The 19,914-nt window shown below is 51.2% G+C and overlaps 1 protein-coding gene across 1 annotated transcript; it reads left to right on the top strand.

The window, feature by feature from the left end:
• Positions 1–4,753: 4,753 nt before the first annotated feature.
• Positions 4,754–12,385, top strand: PLA2G2F (phospholipase A2 group IIF). Its single transcript, XM_035020227.1, has 5 exons — positions 4,754–4,869; positions 5,522–5,571; positions 8,653–8,797; positions 9,741–9,850; positions 12,174–12,385. Exons 1-5 carry the CDS (start codon positions 4,754–4,756, stop codon positions 12,383–12,385), a joined length of 633 nt encoding a protein of 210 aa, XP_034876118.1.
• The last annotated feature ends 7,529 nt before the right edge of the window (positions 12,386–19,914 follow it).

Raw genomic sequence — 19,914 nt, 5'->3', positions numbered from 1 at the left:
CCTTCCTTCCTTCCTTCCTTCCTTCCTTCCTTCCTTCCTTCCTTCCTCCTTCTCTCTTTCACTCTCTCTCTTATTGATAGTCAATTATTCTAGCACCATTATTGAAAATCAATTCTTCCTCCATGAAACTGCCTTTGCATCTTTGTCAAAAATAAATTTTCCAGGGGTGCCTGGGTGGTTCAGTCGGTTAAGTGGCCAGCTTTTGATTTCAGCTCAGGTCATGATCTCAGGGTCCTGGGATTAAGCCCTGTGTCAGGCTCCATACTCAGTGGAGTCTGTTGGGGATTCTCTCTCCCTCTTCCCTACTGCTCACACTCTTTCTCTCTCAAATAAATAAAATCTTAAAAAAATAAATTTTCCATAAATGTGTAGCATTAATTCTGCATCATCTATTTTGTTCCATTTGTCTCTTTGTCTATCTTTATACCCGTGCACACTGTCTTGATTATAGTAAGGTTATAAGCCTTAAAATCAAATGATGTAAATCCAACAACTTTGTTCTTCATTTCAAAGTTGATTTAATATTCTAAGGGTTTTTTAAGTTTCCATATGAATTTTAGGATCAGCCTGGCCATTTCTATAAGAAAAGTCTATAGGATTTTAATTGGGAATGCATTGGCCCTATAGAGCAAATGGGGAGAACTGATATCTTAACAATATGCAGTCTTCTGATTCATGAACATGGTATATCCCTGCATTTATTTTGGTCTTCCTTGATTTTCCTGAGCATTGTTTTATAGTTTTCAGTGTACATGTCTTCCATGTATTTTGTCAAATTTATCTGTAAATATTTCATATTTTTGGATATTATTATGTGTTTTTCAATTTCAATTTCCAGTTGTTCATTGCTAGTATATAGAAGTACAATTAATTTCCTTATATTTTCATCTTCTATTATGTAACATTCTAAACTCACTTATTAGTTCTAGTAGCTTTTTAAAGATTCTACAGTATTTTTTACATGGACTACCATGTTTATGCCAATAGAGACAATCTTACTTCTTCCTTTCCAATCTCAATGCCTTTTATTTCTTTTCTTGCCAGTACAATGTTGAGTAGAAGTGGTGAAAGTAGATATCCTCACTTTGTTCCTAATCTTAGGGGGGAGAGCAATCAGTCGTTCACCATTAAGTATGATGTTAGCTGCAAGGGGTTTTTGTAATGCTCTCTTTCTTTTTTTTTTTTTTTAATTTTTTTTTTTAAGATTTTATTTATTTGCAAGAGAGACAATGAGAGAGAGACAGAGAGCATGAGAGGGAGGAGGGTGAGAGGGAGAAGCAGACTCCCTGCTGAGCAGGGAGCCTGATGTGGGACTCGATCCCGGGACTCGATCCCGGGACTCCAGGATCATGACCTGAGCCGAAGGCAGTCGCTTAACCAACTGAGCCACCCAGGTGCCCTGTAATGAATGCTCTCTTTCAAGCTAATGAAGTTCCCTTCTATTTCAGTTTGCTGACATTTTATTTTTTTTAAATCAGGAAGGTCAGATTTTGTCAAATGGGCTGTTTCTTTGTATTTATTAAAAAAATCATATAGTTTTTCTTCCTTAGTCTGTTATTATGGTTAATTACATTGATTGATTTTTAATGTAAAACCAACCTTTCATTTCTGGGATAAACCCCATTTGCTCATGGTCTATTTTCCTTTTTTATATTGTTAGACTCTTTGCTAATGTTTTGTTACAAATTTTTGCATCTAGGGGCCCCTGGGTGGCCCAGTTGGTTAAAAGTCCAACTCTTGATCTCAGCTCAGGTCTTGATCTCAGGGTCATGAGTTCAAGCCCCACGTTGGGTTCCAAGCCCCAAAGAATTTTTGCATCTATGTTCATGAGGGATATTAATCTGTGGTTTTCTCTTCTTGTAATGTCTTTATCTGGTTTTGGTATCAGAATAATTATGGTTACCAGAAGGAGTTAAGCGGAAGCATTTCCTCCACTTAAATTTCCTGGGAGAATTTGTTTATAATTGGTGTTATGAGCTGAATTTTGCCTCCCCCCATTCATATGTTGATGCTAACCCCCAATATCTGAGAATGTGACTGTATTTGGATATATGGTTTTAAAGGGGTGATTAAGTTAAAATAAAGTCATTAGGTGGTCCCTAATCCAATTGGACTGGTATCTTTATTTTTTTAAAGATTTATTTATTTATTTGAGAGAGAGAGAGACAATGGGTGAGGGGCAGAGGGTGAGGGAGAGAATCTCAAGCAGACTCCCTGCTGAGCGCGGAGCCCAACTCAGGGCTGGATCTCACAGCCCTGAGATCATGACCTGAGCCGAAATCAAGAGTCAGACACTTAACTGACTGAGCCACCCAGGCACCCCTAGACTGGTATCTTTATAAGAAGAGGAAATTTGGGCACACAAAGAGACAAGAAGGATGTACCTGTACAGAGGAAAGACCATGTGAGGATACAGAAAGCAGATGGCCATCTGTAAGTCAGAGAGGGGCCCTCAGAAAGAAACCAACCTTGCCAGGGCCTTAATCTTGGACTTTCAGACAAGAACTATGAGAAAACAAATTTCTGTTATTTAAGCCACTCAGTCCATGCTAGTTTGCTATGGTAGCTCTAGCAGTCTCATACAACTGGTATTATTTCTTTATTATGCATTTGGTCAAATTTACCAGTGAAGTCATCTGAACCTGGAGTTTAAACATGGACATGTTTTAATTTACATATTCAATTTCTTTAATAGACATAGGGCTATTTCCAGATGTGTGAGCTTGTGTCTTGCAAGGAAATTGGCCATTCCATCTTTGTTATCAAATATATTGTCTTACATTCATTTTAATAAAAAAACACAAATAAGAAAACAAAACCACCAGTTATCCTACTGTCTAAAAATAACCATTACTCATGTTTTGCTGTATATTCTTCCAGATAATTTTTATACATGTGCACACCAACTTCCTTATTTCCCCCAGGCCCCCCTTTTTAAATAAAACTGCTATTACCCTTAATATCCAGGGTTTTTTTTTTTTTTTTTTTTGTATCATCAGATCTTTGAAGACACCATTATGGGTGGATGTTTACTAATGTGCTTAACTTATCCCCTAACTTATGTTGCTTCTGATTTGGGGAGGGAGCATCACAAAGAATGCCACATCCGTACCCTTTGCTTTGTTGCTGGGAACAACTCAGGTGTGCATCTTGGTTTACAGGCTTAGGAGTGGAATTACTGGGTTGGCCAGTTTATTGTTGACTTCTGGTTTTGAGTACCCTGTGCTTCAGGGGAGGTGTGGGGAGGGAAGAACCCATCCCATTCCCCCTCCCCATCCCCCAGGGACTCACTATCTCTGGAGAACAGCACAGCCAATGGGAATGTGAGAAAGCAAGTGCAAGTTAGCACCTTCCGTGCAGGGACATGGGAGTGGATGCAGTGGAGTTTTGGTAAAGTAACTTCCTGGGAAAGAGGAGGCCCGGGATCCACAGAGAGGAAGTTGGGCCAGGAGAGATGGAGGCTGGGAGAAGGGGAACGATGGCCGCCTGGTTTGGTAGAGCCAGAAGAGGAAGTTGGAAAAGCCAAGGGTAGGAAGGGAAGCCCCAGGGGATTACCTTTGTCCCTTGTCAGCAAGTTTGGGGACATTGGGAGACAAGGGCTGATGTGAAATCGGAGGGGGGGTTTGTATGGACTAATTTCCAAGAGGACTCTTCTCTCCCTCTTCCTTGTTCCCCTTCCCACCACCATCTCAATTCACCTCAAGGCTGGAGAATAGGCTTCTGCTTGGTAGCCGTCAGATCTTTAACTGGGCACTTGCCCCATGTCCTGGATGAGTCGACACCTGTCACCTGTTAGCATGATCCTTGCTCGGTGAGGCCCGGTTACATTCTACAGCTGGGGACTGGAGGCCAGGGAAGGGAAATCTCCTGCTGGGCTCTCAGAACCAAGAAGAGGGGGTGCTGGAGTTGGAGACCCTGTCAGTGCAACTGTCCAAACCTCTGGGGGCTCCAGGGCTCCAGCCCCGCTCTGCTTCTCTCCTGTCCCTCTCCTCCCACACACATGTCACCCCCACAAGAGGCAAATGGCAGCAACTCGCAGGCCACTGGACTTTCAACCAGAGACGGCTGTGCCCCCAAGGGTACCTCTAGAAATGTTTGGAGACATTTTTGGTTGTTACAACTTGGCAAGGTTCGGGGAGAGGAGCGTGGGGCGGGGGCCCCTCCTAGGTCTCGTGCTGGAGGTCAGGGATGCTGCTCAGCACTCTGGATGCCCAGGACGGCCCCCACCACAGAGAGGTGTCGGGCTCATGTGCCACAGTGGCGCTGTGACAGAGAAGACTGCTCCCGGAGGAGCAGGTGGGCTTGCCCTTGCAGATGCCAGCTGGGGACTTCCTCCAGTCTCTTGTCCCCCGTGTCAAGCCCGCCGCACTGTGCTTTAACAAATGGAACTGAATGATTTTTTGTTTCACATCCGTTTCAGGTGGGAACAGGGAGACCTCTGGGTGAACTTCCTTCCAGATGTGCAGGGAGGGGCCAGCTCCTGGGCAGGTGTGCCAACCCCTACCTGCAGGCCGAGTGCCCTGGGGTGGGGACCATACCAGGCAGCTGTGGGCAGGGCAGTGGCTGTGGGAGGGAGGAGGTGGAGTCTCCTTTTTCTAGGGCAGTGTCACCTGCCTCCAGCCCAGGGGCACTGCCCCTGGACTAACCCTGCCATCGCGAGCGGCCGTGCGAAGCTGGGGCCTGTTCCCCAGAGCCTTCAGAGTGATCGTGGACCTTACAAGCCCTATGTTGCTGGACCCCCAGAACGCAGAACATGGCAGATGGGGTGCAGGCCAACCCCAAAGTGTTCAGGAAGAAGGTGCTGGTTAGGCACCCCTCTGGGTGGATGGGCCCAAGTCTCAGGGCCTCTTCTCCCTGGAGAATGTCCAGGTACGTGCCTGCTACCTGGGGATGGAATCCTCCATGGACAGCAGCAGGGATGGGGTTGGGGAACTGGCTCCTAGAGCCCATTTCTCCAGAGAGAAGAGCTCTAAGTCTCTGAGTGATGGTGAGATATGTCACTGCATTTTCAGCACCATAAGGATCATCTAGTCAATCCTCAGGCCCAGAGAGGCCAAAGTATCTACCCGACGTCACACAGCATTTTGGAAGAAGAGCTGGGACTAGAATCTAGGGACCCAGGTCTCTTGGCTCCAAGTGCAAGACCCAGCCAGCAGGTTGGGTCATGTGACTTCCTGGAGTGTGTATGGAAAGGAGGTTGGTTCTGATCTGTGACGGTGGCCTGACCCCATGAGACAGTGAGCTTCCTATCTTGGAAGATGGTGCAGGAAGGGCATTCCTGCTCAGGGTAAGAAGGAAGGAGGCTCCTAGTGCTTCCCAGCTCTGCCAGCCTGGGGACTGTTCTTTCAGCAGGTGCAGGGCCGGTGGGAGGTTCTCCTCACAGAGCCTGGGGAGGCAGGAACAGATGCCTGAAGGGGCAGCATTGATGGGCCTCTGATGGGGCCTGGGAGGGAGCTGCAGGCCCAGAGCTGCAGGAGAGCGGAAGGGACGGACTCAGGACTTGGATTTTCTCCTCTCTCAGATCTAGCTTGGGTATGAAGTTCTTCACCATGGTCATCCTGGCCGGCAGCGGTGAGTAAAGGCTCTGGGGGGGCTCCTCTTTCTCTCCCGCTCCCACACTTTCTCCTGTGACCTTGGGCACCTAGGTTCTCGAGCCACTGGCTGGGGGCCTGAGCTGCCTCCCTGGGCCGCCACTTCCTTGCTCAGGCCCGGGCGGCCTTCATTGCCTTGGGGCTGTTTGCTCGCCCGGCCAGCCATAAACACACCGAGGGGCGCTTGGCTTGGCATTTACGAGCCTCCAAGGGCGACAGGGCCCAGAGCTGAGCAAGCATCGTAAAACGGTAGTGTTTGCTTAGGGCATCTGGCCGCCCCGGGAAAACCTGGGTGTTTGTGTAGATAGGAGTGTGTGTTTGTGTACATGTGTACATTAGACAAGAGCTGTGGGTTTGTGTGTGGCTGGACGCACGTATATCTCTGTGTGTGGAGGGCTGTCTCAGCACACGTCGGCAAAACGTGCAGGTGTATGTTAATTGGGGCACCTGGATGTGCGTGAGGTGTGTGCGTAGCAGGTGTCTGGGAGCTCACAAGCCGTCGGGGCGGGGAGGGGTCCGGGGGCTCCTTTCCTGGGACTGGTGCTCCCGGGCACCGCGCTGGGGACAGTGAGGCTCCTGACGCAGATCTGACCCCGCACACAGCCAGGTGTCTCGGGGAGCTGGGAGGTGGCCCGAACCCCTCACTGACTTCTCACCCAGCCTGTTACATATCACCCGAACGCAGCCTGGTTTGCGGGAAAGAAAGAGATCCCAGGAACAAAATAAGGTTAGCCCTGTGGCCAGATGTGAGAAAGAGGGGGTTGAATTGGCTGCTGAAGTTGTTCAGAAACCAAGCCCTTGCCTTCTGCCCCCACACCGGCCGGGGACAGCTGCAGCCTGACCGAGCGCAGACTGCGTGTCTTCTGCTGGGAGCGCGAGTGTGGATCGTGTGTGTTGCCTGTGGGAGTGTGTACCGGCGTGCGGCTGAGTGTGTGAGGTGTAGGTGTGAGTGCGGGTGTGTGCACGACTGTGTATGAGAGTGTGCATCTGTGTGGGAGGTGCCTGCGAGTGCATCACGGGTGTGTGCTTGTGAACACATGCGGTGTGTAGAGGGAAGTGCGAGTGTGCATCTCGCATGAGTGTGCTGTGTGGGAGGAGGGTATGCATGGGTGTGTGACCTGTGTGTGTGTCTGGGTGTGAGCTTGCTGAGCAGGACCACGTGGCCGCGTGTACGAGGTGTGTGCGGGTGAATGTGTGTTTGCGGGTGAGTGTGCACCGGAGCGTGTGTGCGGAGGGGAGTCTGAGGAGTGGGTGCCCGTGTGAGTGTGACGGGGTGTGTCTCCCTGCGTGTGAGGGGTGGCGTGCTCGTGTGATCATGCCCACCTTGTGTGGAGCTGCTGGTCAGGGTGCCCTGCGGATGGAAGTCTGCCCCTCCCCCCCAGGATAACACCTGCACAGCCAGACGGTGGGCAGCGGGAGGCCGGGGCTTCAGGCCAGGGAGCCAGGAGGCCAGGACCCCACAGAGGGTGCTCCCTCCTCCCAGCCCGGGCACCTGGCGCCCTGCAGGAGAGCCGCTTTATCCCTAGATTTGGCAATTGATGGCAAAGCGCTTGTGCAACCTGCCCACGGCACCACAGGGCTCACGGAGAAACCTGTTTGCAAACCCGGGGATGTCTGGGCTTGACTCCCAAGGTCCAATTTCAGATCGGACCCCCAAGCTGCTTGGCACGCGCGTCCTCCTCCAGCCGCAGGACGCCAACACGGCGGGGGGAAGGGCTGGGGGAGACAGCTAGCGTCCCCTTTCTCCCTCCCCCCCACCCACAGCCCTCACACCCCTCCTGCAGCTCAGGGATGGGCTCAGGCCCATGGGACGTGGGGTCCTGCCTCTCCCTGCCCCAGACCCCGCTGAGACATGTACCTCACTCGGCACCATCCTGTCCCGGCTCCTTGCCCGTTTCCTTTCTTGTTTGCTCCTTATCTTCTGTAATGACAAAAATCACCAAGCCAATAGACAGGAAGACTCAGGTAGAGCAGGATTCCCCAAACCCCTTAAATGGGGCTGGAGCGGCTCTCCTGCCTTGTGCGGGGTGGTCTCACCCAAGTAAGGACTTAAGCACCAGGCTCTGGATTGACTCAGCAGTGAGCGAGGAGGAGATGCTGAGTCAGCACAGGCCCTGGGGGCCCAGGAGGCGGGGAGCAGGGGAGAGGAGAATCTGTCGGTGGGGTGGACTGGCCTGGCAGGTGCTGCCGCTGAGTTTGCTGGTGTAGGAAGGGGTCATGGTGCTATTGCTTCCGGTGAGACATGGACAAAGGGAAAAGGTGTGTGTGTCTGTCTGTCTGTCTGTCTTTGCTGAATGACCAGAGCACTGAATTGTCTCTGGATTCATTATAATTGGCACCAGCCCCAGGACAGTGGTAGGGACCCTGAGTCCCTCCTGGGGGCAGAGGAGCCAGACCAAGCTCAGGGCCCAGAATCAAACATTCAGAAGAGCATATGGCATTTGTGAAGCCCCTTACAGTGGACCGGACACTTGGGATCTCACTGCCTGGGTCCAAATTCTATCCCTACCACTTTTTGATAATGTTCTCGGGCAAGTTACTCAGTGCTCTGGGCCTCGGTCTCCTCATCTATAAAGTGGGGATAATAACAGCACTCAGTGAGCTAATGCATGGGAGGGGCTTAGGACAGCGCCTGGCACAGAGCCCTCAACAAATAGTAACAATAATTACTTTCTAAGGGCCCTAGTGCCTCATGATTTTTTTTTTTTAAGATTTCATTTATTTATTTGAGAGAGAGACAGAGAGAATGAGCAGAGCGGGGAGAGGGGCAGAGGGAAAGGGAGAAGCAGACTCCCTGCTGAGCAGGGAGCCCAATGCGACATGGGGCTCTATCCCAGGACCCTGGGATCATGACCTGAGCAGAAGGCAGACGCTGGACGGAGCCCACCCAGGTGCCCCTTCTCACAGCTTTTTATACATTGTTTCCATCCTCCCCCTCTGCTCACCCTCCTTCCCTCCCTCCTCTTTTCCCTGGCCCCGGGGTGTGGGGAGGACAGTCAGTCAGACAGGAAGGGCCATCCACCAGGCAGGACGCTCACAGCACCCCTTGGTTCTCTTGCAGTCCTGCCCGAGGCCTGCAGCAGCCTGCTTAACCTGAAGTCCATGGTGGAAGCCATCACGGGGAGGAGCGCCATCCTGTCCTTCGTGGGTTACGGCTGCTACTGTGGGCTGGGAGGGCACGGGCTGCCCATGGACGAGGTGGACTGGTAGGTCCCCGAGCGCTTGCGCTGCTGTGGTGTCGGGACTGGGAAGGGGGCGGGCAGTGAGGGTCAGACTGGTCTCCGTCTCTGATGGATGGGACAGGACCCTTTCCCCAAAGGATGAGGCTGGTTCAGTGAGTTAGTGACCGGGAGCCTGACCTTGACCCGTGTCCTCCTCAACTGTCTTGGATGCTTTCTACTGTCCTTCTCCAAGTCTTGGGCTTGGAGGCATTTGAACTCGCACTCTCACCAGGAAGGAAACACTGACCTGCCCCAAAACACATGAGAGCAACGAACACGCAGCTCACCCTCAGCAAAAGCAAGGGCTGTGACCCCTCTCACCCCCATCACCCTGGAGGCTCTGATGGAGGGCTGAGCTTACTTTCTGCTCCTATCTCCCCAGAAGCAGCCAGCACCAAGTCTGGTATCATGGGGACCGGGGTGGGGGGAGGCTTGATAAATGCATGTTGACTAACTTCTTTCCTCCACCAGAGGGGATGGGGGTGGCCACACTACATTTGCTTCCTGTCCTTCACCCCCCGCCCCCCAATCCCACTCGCCCCTGCACACAGCCAGGCATGGCCCCTTCATATAGTCAGGCACGCTCCTTTAACAGTGACTGAGCCCTGACCCTCCTTCCCATCCTGACCACATCACCGGACAGCCTGAAGCTTCCTGCCTCCTGCAGCTGCATCAGGGCTCTCAGGGGGAAAGCCAGGAGCCCTGCACATAGAACAGGGAGGCAGGGATCATGCGCAAGAAACTGGGCCACTGGCCGGGCTCTGCCCACTGGCCGGGCTCTGTGACCTCAGGAAGGTAACTGCCCCTCTCTGGGCCTCAGTCTGAAGGTCTGATCTGTAAGGAACTGGTACAGATGGTTGAGGTCTCTGCCAGTGAGAGACCAGCCAAGCCTACCTACATGGGCCTGCTATCCTCTACCTGCCCCTAGGTGCTGCCACGCCCATGACTGCTGTTACCAGAAGCTCTTTGACCTGGGCTGTCACCCCTATGTGGACCACTATGAACACGCCATCGAGAATAATACTTCGGTCGTCTGCAGTGAGTTCTCCCCCTGCCATTTCCCCCTCCCCCATCTAGGAGAAGGGCTTAGATTGCCAGTCCCCCTGCCTGCCCTGTCCTGGGGCTGTGCACACGGTTGCCAGATGACATATACAGGATGCCCACTTAAATTTGAGTTTCAGATAAACAACGAAAAATATTTTCACCTAAGTATATCCTAAATATTGCATGGGACAGCCTCATATTAAAAATTAAATGTTAGCATAAAATCAGTTACTAGTAGTATAAAATTAAGAGTTAGTGTAAGTATATCCCATGTAATATCTGGGACATACTTAGACTAAAATATGTACTGTTTTTCTGAAATTCAAATTAGCCAGGCTTCTTGTTTTTGTTTTTGTTTTTTTTTAAAGATTTTATTTATTTATTTGAGAGACAGAGAATGAGAGACAGAGAGCACGAGAGGGAAGAGGGTCAGAGGGAGAAGCAGACCCCTTGCTGAGCAGAGAGCCCGATGCGGGACTCGATCCTGGGACTCCAGGATCATGACCTGAGCCGAAGGCAGTCGTTTAACCAACTGAGCCACCCAGGCGCCCCCAGGCTTCTTGTTTTTGTTTGTTAAATCTGAGAACCCTAGCTGTGGTCCTCATCCTGATATGCTCTGATCCTCCAAGCCTGAATTAGCAGCCTGATTCCCTGGTCCTTGATTCTTAGGCTTCGCAGGGTTTAGGGAGGGTTCCGATTCAGTGGGTCTGGGTGAGGGCCCAGGAATCTTGTTTTTAACCAGATCCTCTGGTGATGCTGAGACTTTGTGACATGCCGACCTGGGTTCAAACCTGGATTCTGTCAGCATCTCCTGCTGTGTGACCTTAAGCAGGGTCCTTCCCTACCTGGCCCTAGTCTCTCCATGGGCCCATGGAAGTGTTTAGATCAGAGCAGACCTGTTCCGTCTGGTTCTGTCTTTGGGACCTGGCCAGAAGGTGGCCTCATCCCAGGACTCTGTGTTTCCAGGATTCAAGCTATGGGAACCAGGCCCTGCAGGGTTCCCTCCCTTGCCATGAACTCTCCAGGCCATTTCTCAACTGAGGGATGTGGCGTCCAAGTTAATGGCCCAAGTGTCCCTGCCTTGCCTCCCCTTAGGTAGCAGATGCCACCTGGCCCAGTCCCATGGGCAGCCCTGGGCTCCCTTTGTCTCCTTGTCTTAACCAGGTTCTTGCTCACTATTCCTCACTAAAAGCTCACAAGCAAGCCCAGCTTTGCAAAGAAACCCTAAGTCTCCTTTTCTCTGGGGAAGAGTCTGGTGGGGAACTGGGCACGTCTGGGGACCCTTGGGAGCCCAGGGCACTGAGGTTCTCATACACTGTTGTTCAAACGTGGAGTGAAGGGGCTGGCTTGGGAGAGGGGATGTCCCCTCATTAAAGCATTTCAAGGATCCCCAAAGGGCGGTGGATTAACCCAAGCCATGGTTTTCACATTGGTTTCTGGGGATTCCTGTGGTCATGGGGGTCGGGGATAGGGGGGTCCCTGAGTGGTCCAGTTGGCCCGGTTAACCCATTTGATAGCTTAAGGGCTTCTCTTTTGGCCATTTGATAAGTTAGCCTCCTGCAAAGAGTCTCATTTAAGAGCAAGGATTCTGCTGATGGAAAGTTTGAGAAGTTTGCAAACCACTGAGCCAGTGAGGGGTTCTCAAAGGGTGTTCCCCGAACCAGCAACATCACCATCACCTAGGAACTTACTAGAAATGCAGATTACCAGGCCCCACCCAGACCTACTGAATCTGAAGCTGTGGGGCTGGAGCCCAGCAGTCTTTGTCTCAACAAACCCCCGGTGGACCCTAGCGCACCCCTAAGGTTAAGAACGGTCAGGGTGGATGATTTCTGGAGGCTCAGAATAGGAGCAGGAGTAACAGTGGCAGCAGTGACTAGGACTTAAGCATTTGCTCATGGGACGCCCTGCGCCAAGCTCTTTAGGAGCCCTTCCTCAGCGGCTCCTTACCACCAGCTCCCTCCAGTGGAGTGGGGGGAAGGGAGTTCTGTGATTCTGTGATGGAAGAGAGGAGGCCCCGGGGTGGGGAGTTCCTGACACCCGAGTGTCTGTCCCAGCTCTGCCTTGGGTTGGCTGGGTGACTTAGGTAAACCCCTTTCTGAGCCTCAGTTTCCCCAACTATAAAGTGGCACATTGGACTTCAGGGCTTCTCTGATTTAAGTGCGCCCAGAGCCACCAGGAGGGCGGTGGACACAGATGACTGGGCCCGCCCCAGAGCTGCTGAGCCGTGGGCCCGGGGTGACCCATCAGGGACGCTCTGCTGCCGCCTCCCACGGGACCACCTTCCAAGGCTCACTAGAACCTCTGCTCTGCACAGGTGAGCTCAACGAGACGGAGTGTGATAAGCAGACATGCGAATGTGACAAGAGCGTGGTTCTGTGTCTTCGGAACCAGGCGTACAACGAGAAGCATCGAAACTATCTCAACATCTACTGTCAGGGTCCCATGCCCAACTGCAGCATCTATGAGCCCCCCCCGGGGGAGGTGGCCCGCAGACACTTCTCCCCCGCTCCCCTTACACCTCCCTAGTGCCCTCTGGGGACCAGAAAGATGGAGCAGGGGGAGATGGGGACGAGACCAGGAACCCAGGGGACTGCCTGGCTGCTTCCTCCCTGGAGCCCCCCCCCCACTCCCCATGAGATTGGCTCCAGAGGACTCGGGAAGGCCTGGGTCCTGACTGTGGCCCCCAGGCTCATCCAGCCCAACCCCGAGCGTGGCCGTGTCCCGCTGCCCGGGTCCTCGACTTGGCAGGGGCCTCTCCTGAGTGTGGAAGGCAAGGCCTGAGAGAGAAGAGGTGGGGGTCCTCTGAGTGGGGCCCCTGCCCCTGGACCCCGCCTGACTTTCTCAGCCTGACCCTCAAGGTTGGACCCTGGGGCCTTAGAGACCAAGATCCTGAGCTGTGGTCACAGCCCCAGAGCTTGGTGTGTCCTCAGACAGGTTCCCAGACTGACAGCGTGCTGGTCCCAAGGCCTGAGCTCTGGGGCCTCTTGGCTGCTCCTAGGCAATGACCAGGCTGATCCTTGCTTTCTCTCTAGAGCCCCAGGGTGGGTGGGTGGCCCAGAGTCCAGGCCCAGACTTCACAGGATGGCCACAGTGCTTAGCTTCTCAGCCCCCAGCTCTGGCCTCAGGGCAGTCTCCAGGGCACTGACAGAACCCACATCCTCAGCGGCACTCCCCTCGGTGCAGGGTGACCAAGACGGGGGCATGAATATGTCCCCCAACACTCACAGTCTTCCCCCGCCTCCCTGCTGAGCTGGCCCTGCAATACTGCACGGCTCTGAGGAGCACCCAAACCCAGGCTCCTGGGACCCTGACAGACGTGGAGGGGACAGGGCCGTTCCCCCCACCCCCCGCAGCAGCTATGCCAGTGGGTAGAAAGACCCCAGACCCCTCTCTCCCTGGTAGGGAGAGGCGAGGTTGCACCCTGGGGTCAGAAGCCCTCTCAATGGGGAGGAGGCCGAGGGCTGGGACCCACCTCCATGAAGGGGGAAACAAAGGCAGGAGGGACCAGGTCCAGGTAGGAGGCTGTGGGGAAGATTCAGGAAGGCAGTGGGCGGGGAGCAACATGCTGACGGAAGGGAGGGGAGAAGGTGGGAGAGATGTGGGACAAGGTGAGGCGTCCAGACCAGAGTGGTCTGGGCAGGAGAAGCGGGCTAAAGGAACCTGGGGCGCAGGGCCCCCTTGGGCCCAGGTTCCCATTTGGCCGGGGGCTTGTGGGCAGAGGTGGAGGAGGGTCAGCCTCTGCGGGGCCAGCTTTCTTGACCCTGCACCAGCTCTGCTGTTTCTCCAGGTGCGCCCTCCCCTGTCCCACCTGCCTCACCTCTTGACCTCAAGCTCAGCGGCCTCCAAGAAGCCAGCATGCCCTGCATCACCCCGAGGACCCACTGGCATAGTGCTGTGACCCACCTGGACACTGAGAACGGCCACCAGGAGCTCGGCCCGCCCTGCCAGGACCCTGTAGACCACTGTCCCCAGGGATGGTCAAGAAAGCCAGAGGCTAGAGAGGCATGGGGGTGGGAAGAGAATGTCTACCTCCCAAATAGCAGGACTGGGCAGAACCTTGCCCAGCTGCAGTTTCTAGAACACCAGGCTTGGGGACTGAGGATGAAGCTGTTGGTTGGCGTCGGCTGTCACTATGCGTGGGAGGAGACCCTTCCATCGCTCACCTCCCGCTGACAGGCATGGCCTGGCGGCTGTGGTCCCCTGTGAGCCTCATCACTGACATCTTCCAGCTAACGAACTACCCTCTCCTGGCCATCTTGGGCGGGCCCATTATCTCTGAGCCAAAGCCCCCACCAAGCCAGGGGTGGAGTCAGGATGGGGCACCCAGAGTCCCCACTGGAGGTGGGGTCTGCAGAAGCCTCCGCCCCTCACCCGTGGGAGCCCAGGGTTCTGGCTGCGCCGCTCTAGCTTGCACAAACCTCCACTCCAGAGAGTCTGGGCCCGTGTGTTGGGACGAGATTCTGCTGCCAAGTCTTGCCTGCCCCACCCCCCGCCTTGCCCCGGCCTGTCCAGGATGCTGCACCCCAGAGACACTCCACAGGACTCAGCGCCCCTTCCTCAATCTAATAAAGGTCTCCTGCCTTGGCTCCCCACTGCTGGTCCTCCTTGGCATGGTACTCACTGGCCGGGCATCAGGGGAGGGCACAGAGCCTCCCTCCAGGGTCCACGGCTCTGGGGAAAGCAGGTTCTCTGACCCCTAGCAGCTGGCCTGGCCTGTCCCCTTCCTGCCCTGGGGCCTGGATGAAGTGGCCTGCTCCAGCAGAGAGGCGAGTGTCAGGAAGGCTGGTGCGTGCCAAGGGCTGGACAAGGATAACTGTTGGGCTGGGGGCTTTCTGGCGTCAATCTCCACCCTGTCCTTTGCTGTTGAACATCTGAGGCCCAGAGAGGGAAAGTAACTTGTCCAGAGTCACTCAGGTTGTCAGTGATGGGGCTGGGTCTGACTCCTTGGGATCCGACTTTTTTTTTAAGATTTATTTTATTTATGTATTTATTTATTTATTAGAGAGAGAGTGGGGTGGGGGAGGAACAGAGAGAGAGAGATAAACAGACTCCAAGCCGAGTGTAGAGCCCAACTCGGTGCTCCATCTCACGACCCTGAGATCATGACCTGAGCTGAAACCAAGAGTCGGACACTTAATTGACTGAGCACCTTCCTTGCATCTTCTTAATGATGACCCGGGCAGCTGGGGACAGTGGGGTCAGCGACTGAAAAATCCAGCAGGGCACCAAGTCCTGGTCCTCGCCCTGGCCCCTTCTTTGATTTAAGTCCCTTCCCTTCCCTGTTGTGATCAGTTTCCCCATGTGCAGAGGGACCAGAGAAGCTGTTTCAGGCATTCCCCAAAGCCCTGTGTTTTCCTGGGCACATCTGGAATGATCTTTGGGGCTCTGCTCTCCCCACCTCAATCTTCAATTGAGCAGCTCTGCTTTTCCTATATTATATACTGAGCATTCACACGAACTACTGTAAGAAGAAAAAGACATTCTTCAGTAACTTTTTTCAAAGCTTGAAAGCCCCTGGACAAGATCATCCATTAGTTCATTCATTCCAATGGACCTATACTGATGGTCATCTATGGACCAGGGGTGATACCTTTGATCAGACACAGACTCTGCCTGAGGAAGCCCATATATGGGGTGCGGGGGGAGACATGTGATAACCTTGCCATATGGTGCCAAGCAGTGTCATGGGGAGCATGGAGAGCATGGAGATTGAAGCTCCAAGTATGTCCTCGGCAGTCCCAGAAGGGCCCCCAAGGGGATAAGGGGTGGAGCTGAGATGGCATGTTTGAGGTCCTTGGAGGTGGAGGAGAGAGGTGAGGGGGTCACAAGTTTTGAGGAAGAGGCCCCTTGCTTCTGTAGTCTGGGGCGGGGAGGTGGTCTCTCCTTCCTCAGGACTCCTTCCAAATTAGGTCTTTTAGGCTAAGGCTTGAGGAAGGGACCACACTAGCCTTGGGCTGGTCCGGCACTGCCATCAACAAAGACTGTCCTTGACCCCACTTTAGTTAAGCTTCTTTGAGACCTTTCTCAACCAGGCCTTGACCTCAGGGTTTCTGTATCCATCTGCCCCATTTTAGCAAGAATCCCATCCCACCCTCAATATCTGATCAAATTCCTTTCCCTCCACCGTTTCCCAGGTGGTTCCTGATCACTCAGGCCTGCTTTCCCCAAGAATCCTGTTAGGTCAGTGTAGTAAGAATCATCCAACCCTCGGGGCACCTGGGTGGCTCAGTCGTTAAGCGTCTGCCTTCGGCTCGGGTCATGATCCCGGGGTCCTGGGATCGAGCCCCGCATCGGGCTCCCTACTCTGCGGGAAGCCTGCTTCTCACTCTCCCACTCCCCCTGCTTGTGTTCCCTTTCTCGCTGTCTCTCTCTCTCTGTCAAATAAAATCTTTTAAAAAAAAGAATCATCCAACCCTCTTAGCGATCTTCCATCCAGCAGCCTCTCTCCCTGGTCCTTGGCTATACACCCCCACCTAAGAAAAGGGAGGATTCGTAATTGTTGTATTCAAAATGGAGAGCCCAGGTCCATATGGGCCCTTGTTGTGATCGTTCTTGAATAAAATTCGTTTTTACCATTGAAATGACTGTCCAGCTCTGGTTTTCTAACAGTTGTGGTGTCATGACTCGTGTGAGATCAGATTCATGGTCATCGGACCCCTGGCCATGTCACCCAGGACCCCGAGTGGGCATCCTGAGGCCTTTGTCTTCAGTCCTGACTGATTGATCGGGGATCCATTGTGAGCCCGACTCCTGAGCCAGGGCTCTGGGTAAATGTCCACTGAAGCACAGCAAGGATAGATTTCGGTTCTTAAGGTTCTGAGTACACTCTGTGAAGCTGGATGAGAGTTACAGGCTACTTTGTTGGACAGATACCTGCTGCGCTGGAAGTCTTTCTTCCTGGCCCTTTCTTTTGAGTAGGGATTCACTCCCTGACTCCTGAGGCTGGAATATTTTTCCTGGCTCTTTGGGAAACCTCTCTATTCTATTTGATCCTGCTTCTTCCAAGGAAACTTCTTAGTTGACTGATGCTCCCCACCCCTTCCCGACCCTCTGCTGAATTTGGAACTTCACTGCTTCCTCTAAGACTTCTCCCTTCCCATGTCCCCACCTACCTTCTTTGATCTACCTTTCAGTTCCCTTGTATCCCCTGATATGACCCTTTCAAGCCCCTGCCTCCTGCCTCCCTCTGCCTGCCCATGCCAGCCCTTTGGGCCCTTGAATATTTAGCTCCCTGTCTCCATCAGGTTTTCTCAAGGGACTCAGGGACCCCTGGAAGCACCCACCTAAATCTAAGAAGGAAAATGCTCTTTAGAAACAGATTGGATATTTTACTCACTTAGACGGGCTTTGGAGACATTCAGGCAGCTTCTTGATGTCCCCTCAATCTCTCCCCTAAAATGTATTCCACGGCCTCCTTAAAATTACATATTGGGGTGGGAGGCGCCTGGGTGGTGCAGTCAGTTGAGCCTCTGACTCTGGATTTTGGCTTAGGTCATGATCTCAGGGTCGTGGGATCCAAGCCCTGTGTCAGGCTGTGCACTCAGTGAGGAGTCTGCTTCTCCCTCTCCCTCTGCCCCTCCCCTGCTTGTGCGCTCTCTCTCTCTCAAATAAATCTATAAAATCTTTAAAAAAAATTACATAATGGGGCAACTGAAAAGCTTAAAAGTCTCCTCCACAAACACTGGTAAAAAGCTTTAACTCTCATACTGAATAAACAACCTTAACTTGTCCCATCTGCCAGAAATACAATTCAGATAAAAAATACAAAATGAAGCAAAGATGAGATCCAACCATTTTATACAAACCAGGGAGCTTGCATCACTAGGTTTCGCTGATTCGTGGCTAAAATTTTAGAGTGAAACCTGTAAGATCTCTGTCTGCATCTGTCAGTTTGTGTGTGTATGTATGTGTGTAATGTATATGTGATATCGTTCTACTCAAGATGGTGTTACCAAATTAATTCATGAAATCACTTCACGGAGCTCTACTCAAAATAGCTTAGATATAAATCAGCACTTCTATTAATTAATATTCCTAAAACACCCAGAAATATAGAAACTAACCCAGATATTCTCCAAGCCCATATGATTTGAGCAAATCTTGGTTTAATAGCGTTGGTTGAACAAAAATAGCCATGTCTTCTGAGTTATCAGCAATAAAGGGCAAGACGAGCATATGTTTCATTCTATTGGGGTTTAGTAGTTAAATAAGGTAATGTCATCTCTACCAGATGTCTAAGATTATTTTTTTAAAAGATTTTATTTATTTATTCATGACAGACAGACAGAGAGAGAGAGAGAGAGGCAGAGGGAGAAGCAGGCTCCCGAGGAGCAGGGAGCCCGATGCGGGACTCGATTCCAGGACCCTGAGATCATGACCTGAGCCAAAGGCAGACGCTTAACCATCTGAGCCACCCAGGTGCCCCCCAGATGTCTAAGATTATAAAAAATTATAAATTGAACCTAAAAACAAATGTCTAAGTCAAGGTGCAGTAAAAATGAATTGCTTGATATCCATTACTTTGTGTAGATCAGGCACCGCAGAAAACCTGTGTCTTTAGCTTTTTTAGGTGTTTGCTTTCATGATGCTCGCCTAACATGCACGGGCTGTAAAAAGAGTTCACGGAAATAGCTTGAGATGCTGTATAGTTTTGCCTAATGTTCTAATATGCTTGCCTAAGAACAGTTTCCAAAATTTTTTTAGTGGCTTACCATCTTAACAGTTACGCTAAATTAAATTAAGTAATAGATATTCATTAAATATCTAAATCATTTCTAAGTCAGATAAACCACTAAGACATTAATCACTAAGCACAAGTGTAAACTTACTTTTGGCTTTTTATTTTTATATGGTATAAAGAAATATCTTTGGGTCTATTACTAAACATGAAAGGTTGTACTAGAAGAAGCATATATTTCTAGAAATTGTGAGATGGTACATTCATAAAATTTACTAATATACTATAGAATGTTGATATATAGCAGACAGTTAACAATTGTCTACTTCCTTGTTTTCACTGGAAATTAAGATTACTATGGGTTAAAAATTCTAATCATATGTAAATGAATTGCTAGAAATTTCTAGGAATAATAAGAGTGAAGAAAAAAAACTGCATGCAAATTATGCAAGAATATGGGCTATATTTCTGTTAAGGAAAAAGGAGAGTAATATTGTCTTCAATGTACAAATTGCTTAGAGGTTGTTTAAAAGTTACTCCAGAATGAGAAAGAAGAAAATATAGGACAAAAAAACACATTTGTGTGGATGTAGAAAGTTGTAGAGGGTTTGTAGAAAAGGAATTTCATGTGTGGTCAAGCTGCCTTAGATTGAATTGATTTATTTATAAGGTTTTAAAAATGAGCCTGATGGTGTACAGATGCAAAATTAGCATTTGGTTTTCTTTCTGTTGAAACAACAAACTTTTCTTGGATTATTGGTCTGCTCTTTCTATGAGACTGTAGAAACTTTTCTTTTTTTAAGATTTTATTTATTTATTTGAGAGAGAGAATGAGAGAGAGAGAGAGCATGAGAGGGAGGAGGGTCAGAGGGAGAAGCAGACCCCCCTCCCCCCCTCCCGAGCAGGGAGCCCGATGTGGGACTCGATTCAGGGACTCCAGGATCATGACCTGAGCCAAAGGCAGTCGCTTAACCAACTGAGCTACCAGGCACCCCGAAAGCTTTTCTTTACCTTTTAAGTAAAACTACCTAGGAAACAAAGGTTTTGTTTTATCCGAATAATTTCCTGTGTTTACATTAACCTTATCATGTCATTGATTCTTTAAGAGAACACAGACTTCTCACTTAAAAAAAAAAGTATTTATTTGAGAAAGAGGGAGAGAAGTTGTGTGCATGACCGTGGGGAGGGGCAGAGGGAGAGGGAGATGCAGATTCCCTGCTGGGCTGGGGGCCTAGAAGCATGGCTCCATCCCAGGACCCTGAGATCTTGACCTGAGCCCCTCAGATGCATAACCGATTGAACTACCCAGGTGCCCCCCGGACTTTTCACTTTTAAAAGAGCTAAGGTTTTTTCATTTTGTTTTGTTTTTACATCTTTG

Source organism: Mirounga leonina, unplaced genomic scaffold (assembly GCF_011800145.1).
Source record: "Mirounga leonina isolate KUSES-001 unplaced genomic scaffold, KU_Mleo_1.0 Mir_173, whole genome shotgun sequence".
NCBI classification, from domain to species: Eukaryota; Metazoa; Chordata; class Mammalia; order Carnivora; family Phocidae; genus Mirounga; species Mirounga leonina.
This window is presented reverse-complemented; position numbering and strand designations above follow the sequence as displayed.